Raw genomic sequence first — 14,425 nt, 5'->3', positions numbered from 1 at the left:
TACCTATGAAATAAAGATTAGTTGACTTTGACTTAAACCATTACTAACTTTGCAGACTCGCCCACAAGATCGTGCAAGCTTACAAACTATGCTCCGAACAGCTGTCCTCACAGAATCACTACGACTACGGCATGCGAGCCGTCAAGTCTGTGCTGCTGGCGTCTGGAGCTCTCAAGAAGAACTATCCTGAAAAAGATGAAGCGCAATTGGTGTTGAGGGCCATTATTGACGTCAATATGCCAAAGTTCTTGTCACAGGTTAGGATTTGCCAAAAATATATCCGTCTCGAAAAAGGCACATCTTAACATATTTGGCCTAATGGACTAGCCGAATATAGAATAATGAATCACAATTCGGCAGAAAACTTAATACCTAAAAAATGAGGAAGAAATAAAGAAAAACAGCAAATTATCATGTAACTCTCCTAAAGCGCAGTTTTTAGATTTTTTATCTAAAAGTCCAAAGGGAATATAACTCAGTTATTTTTCTAAAGATAACGAACGCATCATTGGCGAAGCATACCAATCAGAGAGCAGTGCCTCTACCATGAGTTTACTTTGACAGCTCTCGCTAGCGACAGCGTAAAATATTTGTACGCAAAATGTTACTTCTTCTCGTAACCGCTAGGGGCGCTGTATAATTTACCATATAAAATTGTGAAGCAATTTACGCCGTCGCTAGCGACAACTGTCACAGTAAACTCATGGTAGAGGCACAGGGTGCTCGATGTTTACCTTTCGTTTAATTTTCGTCCGTGCGTTAATCAGGCCGAATGTTCGGCTATACGGCCATGTTCCTGGCCGAGTATTTTGTGTTCAACCTGTACTATTCCTTGCAACACTAATAATCACCGCGTGGTGACTCCATTAAACATTGTCATGCTATTCTTCTCAGCTCGAGCATTCCCAAGATTCAGACCGGGTCAAGATTCAGGCGTAATCATTCGTCCAATCTTGACAATTCTTATCCAGTGGTGACTGGTTGATTGAAACCATTTCCCTTTTTATGTCCGGGAAATCATCTCGTTTATTGTGCACCAACAACGCAAATGATTTCTAACAATTTCTCTGTCATTTTTGCCAGGACGTTCCCTTATTTATGGGTATCTATTCGGATCTTTTCCCCGGCGTAGAGATCCCTATTCCGGATCGAGACGAACTCCTCAAGTGTATCAAGAAAGATCTCGACAAGCGCAATCTTCAGAAGACGGAGTGGTATCTTGAGAAAATTATTCAGGCACGTACCTATACGAATACTGTACGGTGGCTGACTATAAGAAAACTTTAGGGGCTTATTATTCGATCATTTTAATAATCAGCCTTGCAATATTCTTTTCATTACATCAGATTAATGTTGGAAAAAAACTCGAGTCCAGGAGTTGATATTTTAGGACTCAACTCCAATTCACAAGACTTGCCACATAAAGACAGAGACTCACTATCTCGCTAGTCAACAAGTTTACAAATAGGCTCGAGTTCGACATTAGTGCACGAGTCTATTTGATTACCTATCAGTAGTCCGAAATGACATTTTCCAGAAATAACGTTTGGTCGACATTTCATAACCTCGAAAGTAATTTTGAGAGGAAAATGTTCTTTTAAAACTAACTTTACCTAACCTAATCAAACCTAATCGTGTCTTTGTAATAAACATTCAACATATCCTGAAAGAACAACTGTTTCGTTATAATTCGGTTTTCGGTGTAACAAAAATTCGAACAAACGTTATTACGGAAAAAAAATACGACTTTGTGATAGATTACCGTCTATTTATGTAACGAGTCGCGCTCGAGTCTGTTTATGTATGTACTGAGCGGTGTGTTAAACTTCTTTTTTTAACCGACATCAAAAAAAAAAAGATTTGAGTCTTAATTCGACTGTATGTTTTTTTATGTTTGTTACGCAATTAAGAAAAAAGGTACCTCCGTATTGTTCCCTTTTTAATTTGAAGAAAATGTTCCACCTCTAAGGATGGCACTTTCCGGTAACCCATTTCAATAAAGCTTGGCAAATAAATGTAATTCCACGTACTTTTAATTTTTTTTTATTAAAAAGTAATTGTATTTTGCAGAGAAGAATTCGACTCGAGTTTTGGTTGTGTTCAAAACTCAGGTTAGCTTTACGGCTTGAGTTCGACTAGAGTTGTAGGGTCGTATTTTAGAACTCTACTCAATGCTCAAATCAGGATTTGAGTACGATTTAAAGCACTCGAAATCATACTCAAATCCCTGCCATTAGGGTCGTATTTCCAGTGATTGAAATCTTACTCAGATCCTGACTTGAGCATTGAGTATAGTTCTAGAATACGACCCTTAGAGTCGAGTCGGTGCTCCGATGACTCCCCTTGGACCCGTGAGCGTTTTAAGCCACCAACCCATGCAAAATTTGTTTCGAGTTTATAAATGTAGACTCCCGGACTTGGTCTTAGAGCACAAAGTTACTGAAATGTAAGAAATGGATTGTATATACAAATTTTGCAGCCTGATTTCACATCACATTTCTTCATATTCACACACTAGCTTTTACTTATTCTTAAAGTAACGTATCCAAATGAGCACCCTTGATAAGAAATTTAAAATAAATAGAAAGTTTTGCTATCTCCTGAACAATCACTCTTTATAAGATATGAGTTTGAGAAAGTAAGTCATCGACATCAAATATTTTGTAGTTCACCCGATCTCATCATCTGAGCACTATTTTAGGTCTACGAAATGATGCTCGTCCGGCACGGGTTCATGATAGTGGGCCCGCCGATGGGGGGCAAGACGCAGGCCTACCAATGTCTAGCGGACTCCCTCCGTGCACTACAGCTGATGAAACCTCCGCCAAGGCATAAGGAGTTCGGAGCCATTTATCGGATAATCAACCCGAAGGCGATTACCATGGGACAGCTTTATGGATGCTTTGATCCGGCATCTCACGAATGGTGAGTTTCAATAGCTTTTTAATTATGGTCATCGGCCAATAGACAGGTGGTCCACCTTACAGTGCTGTTATAAACGCTGACTGTAGATATATATGTCCGATGAGATAATGCATTGTTGGCGGTGCAACACAAGAACTTGGCTCCTCACCTGCGATAGTGCTGGTATTCCTGACGCTCTCGTCTGGAAAATAGGAACGCATTGTTGCTGTACGGTAGAAATAGGTCGTCATCGTCATGAATCTACCATGCCAACCTAATGCGTGTTCTTTCGCCGTTAACCAGGGGTACTGGTATTGCCGGGCGGCGTCGTGGTGAATGTTCACTGATCCCACGGCGCCGACTCAACCGGCGAGAGGGAAACCCGGGGGGGTTTTAGTGGGGTAGGCCCTCCAGCCTGGAGGGAGAGTCCCCACATAACCCCTGAGTCTCCCTGGGCTCAGGGGTATCCATACAGACTTCCCCCGTCAAAAAAAAAAAAGGGTACTGATATTAAATATTGACCAAATTGTCTGTGCTTGTGCAATAAACAGTTTTTTTCTTATAAATGTGCGTAACTTGGAAATCAGATATTAAGAGAGATGTAACTGTCCTCGTGCTGGGCCACTACCGTTCTAAGAAACAGGACTGTCGGTGATATTTACTCCGCGAAAGCACCAAATTCCGATGTACGTTTTCTATAACATCTTTCATTGAGAAGAATTCTTATTATAAATTCTTTATTGCACAACGATATTAAAACACATGCAACAAAGTACATTAAACAAAGGTGAGCTTATCTCTAGAAGAGACCTGTTCCAGGCAATCCCAACGGTAATAGAGTGATACGGAAACGTAGATAATGATGAAGCTGGGGGTAGTGTAGCATTTTGTAAAGAAGACAACCGATGTACAAATCTCTGTAAAATCGGATTGGGAACCAGTTTAAGTATTTATTTGCTCAATTCCGTGTACAGGTACGACGGCGTACTCGCTATAGCGTTCCGAGAATATGCGATGTCGATTACGCGCGACCGCAAATGGATCCTGTTCGACGGGCCCGTCGACGCCGTTTGGATCGAAAACATGAACACTGTGCTCGACGATAACAAGAAACTGTGTCTTATGAGTGGAGAGATTATTCAGGTGAGGTCGACGATTTTTAGAAGTGATAACAAAGTTCGTATTTAAGGAGTGGCGATTTATTTAAAAAATCGCAAACAAAGAAAAATAATCACAAACTAAAGACAGAACACCTCTTCTGTAGACAATCAAATCAACTGTTTGTGTTAACTACGCAGTGTTACAATTTTAATTATTCTTTACAATTATTATTCTAATTACTAATATCGTTACAATTTTTATTATAAAAATGAATCTTCATGCGTGAACAGCTACCCTTAGAAGTGGATGATTTTCTTCAAAATGAAATGAGACCACTTTGGAGGTACCCCTTTTCCAACAAAATAAGAATCATAAAAATCGGTTCACAAATTAATTTTAAGTTCAATATTAATTATTAACAATCATAATTAACGAAACATATCACCTACATTATTTACAATGCAACGAATATTAACTGCATGAATAAAATATTCCACAGAAGCCATTGGCTTACAATTATATGGACGTCGGGTCCGCGCTAAAAAGTGTCCGAACTTATAGGGCGTTAATATCGTATATAGAGCGTCATTCACGCTTTAGTCTTCGTTTGTTCGACTGACAGCGAAGCAAGCAAAATTAGACAGTACTGCGATGACATTACAATTTAAATTCGACGTTTTAGCTCTTTCACATTCCTTTACATGTCACTACGTTTAAATAGGTTGACTTGGGACATTTTTTTCGTGGTTTTTGTATTAAACCCGTCGTCCATTTATTTGTAAGTCAATGGAGTCAAAAGGAGTATTTCATATTGTGTGACGTGTAACTGAGTGTAAACGGAATTCCTATCAGATTCATCGGTAGATTAAATTTCTGAAACATTCCTACCTTACAAGATGCGCAAGCGCGTAAACGCGTAACATGATACTAAATTAGACAGTAAGATTTCCGTGTTTGCTTATAGATGACGAATAAAATGAACCTGATCTTTGAACCTGCGGATTTGGAGTTTGCGTCTCCCGCGACGGTGTCCCGTTGCGGAATGATATACATGGAGCCTGAACAACTTGGTAATTTTTTATTACGCTCTTATCAATTATGCAAAGCATTAACCGTTACGTGGACCACGACCGGAAAGGTCGAAATCCCGATGAGCTCGTGGCAGCGATCGCACATTCCATTCTGGAGGTGTAAGTTATGACGCACACTCAACATAGCCCCGCAGTAGGGAAACCTTGTATTGCGGGTGAAATAGACCACAAATTACACCCAAACTCACGAGAAAAATAAATATATGCCATACACATATTTCTCCCGGTCTGAGAATCAAACCTAGGAACATTGCGTCGCAGTCCATCATGGCAACCGTTCGAACACGGAGACAGTTAATGCTTAGCTAGATATAGCTAGTATTCCCGTAATCTTTTTAAATGTCTTTGATGATAGAAGATTAATAGAAGAGAAGAAGGAGATAAGTGTTTGCCCTGCTTGCACATAACGGGCTAATAAAATTAATGTTTTACAGGATGGCGCGCATTTTTATCCTCCTACAACGTCTTCCTTAGCAAGAAGCTGATCCCTGAACAGTACGAACTGATCCAGGAGCTGATCGAATGGCTCGTCCCCGCTATGTTCGAGTTCATGTTGATCAAGTGCCACCACTTTGTTGTCGTTGGAGAAATTCACCAATTCTTTGTAAGTTACTGATAACCGAGGTGGTATAAATTTCTATCCCAGATTTGATTACTTTTAAACTCAATAGTTCAATGCTTCACCTGTACCAAGCACAAGTCCGGTCGTGTATGGAGTACTGCTGCCACTTATGGGATGGCTTTGCTAAATACCAACTGGCTACCTTGTATTCAATCGACAATCGTGCCAAGAGGCTTATAGGCGACTCGGAATTAGTGGAAGCGAAGCTGCAGAGGCTTGAACACCGCCGTAAACTTGTATATATATTATTGTATACATCACGGAAAGTGTGCGATGGAATTGCATAATTTGATTCTGCCTTCCCCTTTCCTTAATGGAGGGACTAGACGTGGGCTGGGATTCCACCAATACGTTGTGGATATCCACAGCACAACCCAGCATTCTCACAAAGAGTTTCGCTTCAACATTTATATAGCGAGCGGCTAGAGAGTGGAATTCCCTACCTGCGGACTTATTCTTCGAACGCTATAACTTGGACCTCTTCAAGGCGAGAGTGAATTTTTTAAATATGTCTCTTTAAGTACTACAGAGAACATGTTAAATTTTGATTTTCAACCTAACCCCTATAGTTATTAAATTCTTTTTTTTCATAACATCAAGTGACGGGACGAACAATTCGTGCATCTGCTGGTAAGCTACACGCCTGTCCATAACAGTTACAGTGCCACTCATACTTTAAATCGCAAAGATCTGAGGGGCACTGCCTCTGCGCCCGTCACCCTGAGACATAAGTTGATATGTCCCATGTGCCTATAATTTCACCAGCACCTTTACCCTTCAAATCCAGGACGCAGTAATGCTGACATTACTGCTTGGCGGCAGAAATAGGTAAGGCAGTACTTCCCTAGACGAACTCTTTCACAAGGAGTACTACTTCTACTAAATTCACATTTATCCCAACACATATAATTTAGAGGTTTAACGCGACTCCTGCTACCCCGTCTGTTGTCATCGGGCGCTTGTCAACGTCGGATCTGTGTAAAATTTTCTCCGCCTGTTCTTATTTATTCATATTAATTTTCTGCGCGCGGATTGCGAGCGGCTCCCCATATCTCACCTAAAATCTAGGCTCTACTAATACATCGCCTTAAGTTGGATGTGTCTATCCGGACTTAAGTATCGAAAGGGTAAATATTGTTTACAGTCATTCTCTCGCCTGTTCACGTGTCTACTTGAAAGCGAAGCACAGTTCAGTACGATTTGGCTGCAAAACACTTTTGTCTTCTGCTTGCTGTGGGGCCTTTGTGCAACGGTTAATGGTAATCATTTTATTGTCTAATATCATATATCATGTAAATCGAGTATATAAACTGAAATAGAGACGAAATGTCGTTTAATTTGTTTGAAAACTATTCTGCCAAATCATTACGGTGACAACTGCGCTCCGGTTGGCCAGCCCGAATCGGAAACAGTGACGGGTGTCGTCAATTGTTTCAATTCAAATTGGCCAGTATAAGTTGAGCTTTGCTATAATGGCTGAAAATTGAAAAATAACATAATTTAATATTTCATTACCGATGAAAAATGATTCCGTTTGTTTTGTAATTAGATATTTTACTCTTTTTCCCACACCACCGAATGGAACAGCTTTCCATAGTTAGAGATATTATCTTTATTACAATAAATACAGAATATTTTTATAATATCATAAACCAGGTCAGTTGTTGGCGCTCGCTGTACTATTTCAGCTTTCTAATTCGTGATTACAACGCAAACTATTTGATATTTAAAAGTGATATAAGACCCATTTGTCTGATGAGTTGCCAGGGATGAATGGCCCATATTTCATGTCTATTACTGGTTATATACACGGTGATCTTATATGCTAATTGTGAACGAAAACATTGCGTTGATTCCTGCACGTCGAAGAATGATCCAACCCTTGAAAAACACGCATTTTGCAAGCATGGCAGATTATGGCCTAAACACTGTCTTTAAAAGAGACCCGCCTATAAATGGGACGATCTTGGATATATTGGTTAATAATGACGGTGAATCATATTACAAAGGAGGGCAATTTAATGCGCCAGGTGTTTTTAAACTCAGTCTTGATATCCAGACATTTGGATTTGAGTGTTAAGCGCTACGCTATTTTTTAGAGTACCTCGAAGAAATGCTTCCTGTGCGTACCGATTACAAAGTAATAAAATCTACCCACGATTTCGGCATTTTCCTATTAGTAGATGGACGGCATAAATTTATAGAGCTAATATGTATGGAAATGTGGGAAAAAGACCTCGACGTATATATCTCGGTCAAATTTGGGACGTCCTTGAAAAATACCAGGTTAAAAGTACCAAGAATAAACGGGCCTGTATAAAGAGACTGATGCTAGAAGAGGTTTGTTAAGGTAGAGGAGGCAAAAGAGGTCTGTGAAGAGAGTGGCGAGTTTTGGTTTGTGGTCTCTGCCGACACCAGCGGGAGACAAGTATAGTCGTACATACGTGCAGTAACTTGGGTCAGTCGCGAAATTATTCCTGACCTTCTTTTACCTCAAACATCAAAAGTAATTTTGTAATACTTCTTTTAACATATGCATACACATTTCAGGGGACAGTCGTAAAAACTTCGATGTATTCTTTCGCAAGCTTTTGGACGGCGCTAACGCTCAATATCCGAAGCCAAAGTCCTTTAAATTGACCAAGAATCAACTTTTCCAAGACAAAGATACCGTCTTCGATTATGTATATGACAAGCGCAACGGTGGAACTTGGATATCTTGGCAGGAGTTGGAAAAGGAAGTTGTTTTGACGGCAAACGTTAAGGTAAACTACAGTTTATAAAATCTATAACAGTAACGTGTATCGGTTGAATCCTTGATCCCAAATCAGCTACGCTTTTTGCCCAATAAGAATAAAATTACTTGACGTTTTGGTTTTTTGGGGCGTCTCACGTCCAACACAAAAAGCGGTACTCGATATTCCACATATCAGTCGCTGGTTCTTGACTGTGCCGTTGCCGGGAAATACCGACTCATTTAGAAATTCAAAATTTATCTTCTGGGTCGTGAGAGAGACGATTATTTACAATTTGCTTAATTTTAGTAATTATATGCCACACGAATTCCCCGGTGTCAAATTAGGTATTCCTTATATCCTAGACCATTCAGATCAGGTCCAAATTGAGGAAAGTTTGTTTCCAAATTGATGAAACCTGGGCTCTTCTCCCGTTCACCGTCCGCCACACATCGGAAACAATTACTGTTAAATAAGTAATGCTCGATCAAATAAAAAAAAAACAAAGTCAAGTATGAAGCTTCATGCGCCTCTTCTAGTTTGGTCGCATATTATTTATTTGACAGTAATTGTTTCGGTACGGTTGTAGGGCGGAGAATGCAAGTAGACCCCCCGTATGTTGAAAAAGTTTTACAACGCTTTGACAACGTGTGAAAAACCCACTTTGGTCTAGCGTGGAATATGACTCAAACCCTTTATTTAGCGGAGATTTTTGTCCAGCACCGTATAAAGAGTTGTTGTTGATGTAATTCCCAGGTGAACGAAATTATAGTCCTCACCAACGAAAACGCGTGCCTCCGGTACTTCGTGTCCAAGATGGTTCGCTCAAAGATCCCCATTCTGATCGTGGGACCAACCGGCACGGGCAAGTCCTCGTTGGTGTTAAACTTCTTGCTCAGTCTACCGAAGGAGAAATATATAACCAATACTATTAACTTCTCTGCTAGAACTACTGCTAATCAGGTTAGTGGGTTTTATGAAGATATCCTCAAAGGAAAGTTTAAATGGTCACGTAGCTAGGGACACTATCGGATAAAAAAGTATCTTACTCCGCGATATTCATATAGTTTTTGGGAAATAACTCCACTAGTTTAGCTATAATTATTTATATATATAATTATTAATTATTTTCTTTGAGTTCGATCTTGCTATTAAAGCAAGATCGAACTCAAAGAAAAATTCTCTTCGACCCGGCAGGACTCGAAACTGCGACTACGTGATTCTGTCGCATACTCTTTACCAACCAACCTAAAGATCAAGTTGCCAAGTCACCGAAAATTCTTTTGTGTCTGTTATAGCTCTTCGTATTGAGTTTTTTCGGCTTTCGACGCCGTAAGCGCCATCTGTGAGAGATTTATGAAAATCCTCTCACTCAGAATGTCATTTAAACTCAATAGCTTGTGTATTAACTGCCTCAGTGGCCGAACGGTTACCATGCCGGACTGCCACCCAGAGGTCCCAGGTTCGATTCCCGGGTCGGAAGAAATATTTGTATGGCCTACATTTATTTCTCTCGTGAGTTTGGGTGTAATTTGTGGTTGTCTATGTGTGTGTCCATGGCACCCGCGACACAGGGTTTCCCTAGTGCGGGGCCATATTGAGTGTGTGCGTTATTATTATTAGCTGTAACTGTAACATTCTGCAACAAAATGTTGTTTCTGTTGAGTGCCATACTTAATTTCGACAAACACTATTTCGACTCGACAGTACTTCGACTACACATTAATTCGACGGAACACTATTTCAACAAAACACATGTTCGACAGGTCATTAGTCCGACAGAATACTGCTTCGACAACACAAACATTCGATAGCTCACTATTCCGACAGAACATGAAATATTTAATATAAATATTTGCTGTACTGAGAGACACTTAGGTACACTTAGGTACCACTTTATCTTTGAGCGGAATATCACATTAATGTAAATATGTCTGAGAAATAATGTATAACTAGTTAAGCAATTACTTGTCAATTTAAAGTTCTGTCGGAATAGTGACCTGTCGAATTCGTGTACTGTCGAAGAAGTTTTCTGTCACTGCAGTGACCTATCGAGTGTTTGTGTTCTCGAAGCAGTGTTCTGTCGGGATAGTGACCTGTCGAACATATGTTTCGTCGAAGTAGTGTTCCGTCGAATTAATATGTAGTCGAAGTACTGTCGAGTCGAAATATGTGTTTGTCGAAATTAAGTATGACACTCATTTCTGTTATCTCTGTTAACGCATTAAAAAACAAGTTTGACGGTTGCATACGATAGAGCGAATCAGACTAAAGTATCAATTTCAATACTGTAAGAAACAGACGTATCGGCGAAAGTTGCTTGTTTGTAATCAATAATAAATTCTCCAAAATAAATTCTACTGATTGTAAAATAAAGTTGACAAATGCTACGGCTTGATATACAGTTGTCAATCAAATTGTTTGAGAGTGACGATTCTGGCATTTATGTTTACAGACACAAGATATTATCATGTCAAAAGTGGACAGACGACGTAAAGGCGTATTTGGACCGTCCATGGGGAAAAAGGTAAAGATTAATCCTTAAGTTAAGCTATAAAAGCAGTCATTTATGTGGAAATTAGTTGAAGTTTATTTTTTCAAGGAATTCTCAATGAAGATTTTGATTCGATAAAGAAAGGTTATATCTTTAGGTGTCCACGGATCAACCAATTTATTTATTATTATTTATTATAAATTTATCTTTAATCGACTTCAAAAAAGGAGGAGGTTCTGAACGCGACTGTATTTTTTTTGTATATATGTACGCGATTTTGATGATTTTTTTTTTGTTGGAAAGAGGGTACCTCAGTGTTGGTCCTATTTAAACTTGAAGAAAATATTCCGACTGGCAAATTAGAGGACAAATCCGGTATCGCGCATTTTCCGGTAACCGATTTCAATAAAACTTGGCAAATTGATGTAATTCCACGAACGTTTGAGGTCTGTTTTTTAAGTAAAATAGTTGGTATTGGTATTGGTGCAACGGGCTAGTTTCCGCAACTCGACGTCGAGGCGCCTATTTTGCGTGTGGTGGGTGCAGGGTCCTACTCGTGCCACCCAAGCTCCTCCAGGAATCTCAGCAGACTCTTCGGTTTTCTGAAGATTTCGGGGAGCGACCTCGGCACTCCAAGGTACTTTGCCCTGTAGTTGGCCACACCGGAGCACTCTAGTAGGATGTGTGCGGCCGTTTCCTCCCCCTCCATGCACGCTCTGCATAGAGGGCTGTCCGTGATACCTAAATTGAAAAGGTGTTTATTGTATGGACCATGACCCGTTAGAGCGGCAGATAAAGTGCGCAGTTCTTGTCTTTCAAGTTGATTAATTTACGAGATAGACTGGCGTTGAGCGTTAGGAATGCTTCCCTGGCCTGTCTACAAACCGTAAGGGTTGTTCATATGTTATTATGAGAAGATTTTGTACCTTTGAGTATAGTTGTTCTTGACCATTGGTAGGGGAGGGACACTATGGGTTCCGGCCCTACAGCATCCGTCTCCGACCCTTTTCTAGCTAGTTCGTCTGCTGAAGCAAAATAGTTATAATTATTAATTTACAATAACAGTGTCGAGCGGTGGTAGCCCTGTGGGAACAGCAATCGTTCTGCTTCTCAATTAAAAGATCGACGGTGCGAATCCTGTGGCGTCTTGTACTTATGACTATAATTTCTGTGCTAGCGGTGGAGGTAAATTTCGCGATGAAACCTGTACATTGAAGAATGTTGTCTTCAAGTCTTGGAAGATGTGTGAAGTTACCCTCTTATTAAGACTCGATATTCCTCAGCTCGAATTCAAAATTTTCCCATACTAATACGGTTCATTTCGAAAAATGTGTATAGTATACTATACGTGTTCTATTTAGGTCAGTTATTGTAAAAAAAAAATCATTGGTATATATAAAGTACCTGCTGAATGCAGCAGTTTTCTTGTAAAATTTCGAGGTAAGTTTTTTCTATCTTTAAAATTTTTAGGAATCATGTTTTCGTACCATAGTGTAATAAAACTCTCACCGAATCACAACTGTTGTTTATTATCTCTTCGATTTTCACAAAAAAACTGCCCGCTCTTAAACTAAAACACTGCTTTTATATTATTCAGGACGACACCCACTCCACCATTTTGCTTCACAGTGTTGTCATCCTGAATAATAAATTCCGTATAACCATTACAAAGAAGAATATTTTCCTATAATTTGGTAACTAAATAAATTATCAATAAAAAATCTATACAAAATTATCTGAACCCTACAATATCTTCCATTTTACTATATATTTTTTCCAAAGTGATTGACTCAACACAATACTTACTGTCATATCCGCTCACGCGATACATGCAGCCGTAGACGCATACCACACCTTGAGGTGCCGGTGATGATTTTATACCGATTTATCGGATATCGAAGTTATAACAGGTAAAAGAACTAATATTAATTGCTATTTCGGTAACTACTCTAGCAAACCATAAAGTTTTTAATGCCTGGGTCTGTCATTTAAAAAAATAAACAACTTCAAAAATACGTCACGACAATCGTGTCTGTTATTGTTTGGGCTGGTAATTTCGGTGTTTATTTATTGAAAACATACCGTAAGTAGCGTTTTTAAAATTTACCCTGAATATAAATGTTTATAAACTATAATTTAAGGAGTAATTTCATGGTAAACGTTAGAACCACTCAAACGGAATATTATCATATTTATCCAAGTACACCAAAAATGTCATCAGTGCTTTTTAAGTGCAGGATTGGCGGTGTATTACTGCATTTTATTTGAGATGTTTTTGTTGGTAGTACGGAGGGTATTTATTTAGCAATGCAGAATAATAATTTTTATTTATAAAAACTTGTATTTAAACTGAATCCTTTTCTATTTTGCGAAACCAAGTAGCCGCCATTTTGCGGTAGGAGGAGCGCATCGCGTGAGCGGATATGGATTCAACCAAAGCTATTTGAGGTTGTATCGTATCTTAAAGGACACCCTAACCCAGCAGTGGGACGTACAGTAACGGGTTGACTCACTCCCCGGACAATCACACCCTTCAAAATTCATCAGTATTCAATTTTCAGTGCGTGCTATTCGTGGACGACTTAAGTATGCCTCAGAAGGAGACATACGGAGCACAGCCTCCCCTGGAGCTCTTGCGGCAATGGATCGACCACGGCCATTGGTACGACCTCAAGGAGATGGTCCGGCAGGAAGTTGTCGATGTGGTAAGTACATTTTGCAATGTTGATCGTGTTTGTTGAGAGCTGTACCACGTAATAGGCAAGAACGACACATTTCTTTTGTTTCTGTTGTATGACTAATCAATGCAATGATCTTATATACCCGAGACATGTTACGTTCATAGAAATTTGTAATCTGTTCCACAACCTATATAGAAAATCGTAATGGATGTCAGGTTCGTCATTTTGCTCGACGCTGATTGGTTGCAAGGTTTGTCATTTGACTGAGATTTGAATCTTCACTACGCAGACGCTAGTAACACATCTGCCCTTTTTGTATATAAGATAATTGAATCAATTTTTTTATTCTATCATTTTAAACAGTATTTCCTTTTATAAGATTTTAAATCTTTGTATATCATGTTGTATTTATTGACTTAATTCAAAACAAACCGTCTGATGATATGCACATTTCTGCAGCATTTTCCTTATTCCAACAGTTTCTGCAACTTTCCACTTCTTTTCTGACCATTCACGTGTTTCCAGCTCTTTGTATCAGCGATGCTCCCTCCCGGCGGAGGGTCAAACCTGATTTCGTCGCGCCTCACACGCCACACGCTACTCATAGGCCTGGACTCCTTCGAAGATAACACGCTTAACAAAATCTTTTGCACGATTATGGACTGGCATTTCTCTAAAGGATTCACTGACACTTTAGCCAGGATGTCCAAAGTATGTATATACAGACGTAAATAAACCTTAACAAATATCACTGGCATGTTAAAGTGACAGTTCATGTTATTGTTTGATGACGTCGA

At 39.5% G+C, this 14,425-nt stretch overlaps 1 protein-coding gene across 1 annotated transcript in view; it reads left to right on the top strand.

Moving 5' to 3' along the window:
* The window catches only part of LOC113239981 (dynein heavy chain 3, axonemal-like), a 67,014-nt gene that overhangs the window by 37,750 nt on the left and 14,839 nt on the right, over positions 1-14,425 (top strand). Inside the window, exons 13-25 of the mRNA XM_026477171.1 lie at positions 56-257; positions 1,084-1,236; positions 2,702-2,925; positions 3,879-4,047; positions 4,970-5,075; positions 5,531-5,700; positions 6,863-6,977; positions 8,269-8,483; positions 9,210-9,416; positions 10,909-10,980; positions 12,013-12,132; positions 13,509-13,652; positions 14,154-14,339. Coding sequence (XP_026332956.1) covers positions 56-257; positions 1,084-1,236; positions 2,702-2,925; positions 3,879-4,047; positions 4,970-5,075; positions 5,531-5,700; positions 6,863-6,977; positions 8,269-8,483; positions 9,210-9,416; positions 10,909-10,980; positions 12,013-12,132; positions 13,509-13,652; positions 14,154-14,339 — 2,083 coding nt within the window. The remainder of the gene's footprint in view (positions 1-55; positions 258-1,083; positions 1,237-2,701; positions 2,926-3,878; positions 4,048-4,969; positions 5,076-5,530; positions 5,701-6,862; positions 6,978-8,268; positions 8,484-9,209; positions 9,417-10,908; positions 10,981-12,012; positions 12,133-13,508; positions 13,653-14,153; positions 14,340-14,425) is intronic.

The sequence above is a fragment of the Hyposmocoma kahamanoa genome, unplaced genomic scaffold (assembly GCF_003589595.1).
Source record: "Hyposmocoma kahamanoa isolate Upper Pololo Valley unplaced genomic scaffold, ASM358959v1 119, whole genome shotgun sequence".
Taxonomy (NCBI): Eukaryota; Metazoa; Arthropoda; class Insecta; order Lepidoptera; family Cosmopterigidae; genus Hyposmocoma; species Hyposmocoma kahamanoa.
The sequence above is the reverse complement of the archived record's forward strand: the minus strand, read 5'-3'. Positions and strand labels throughout refer to the sequence as shown.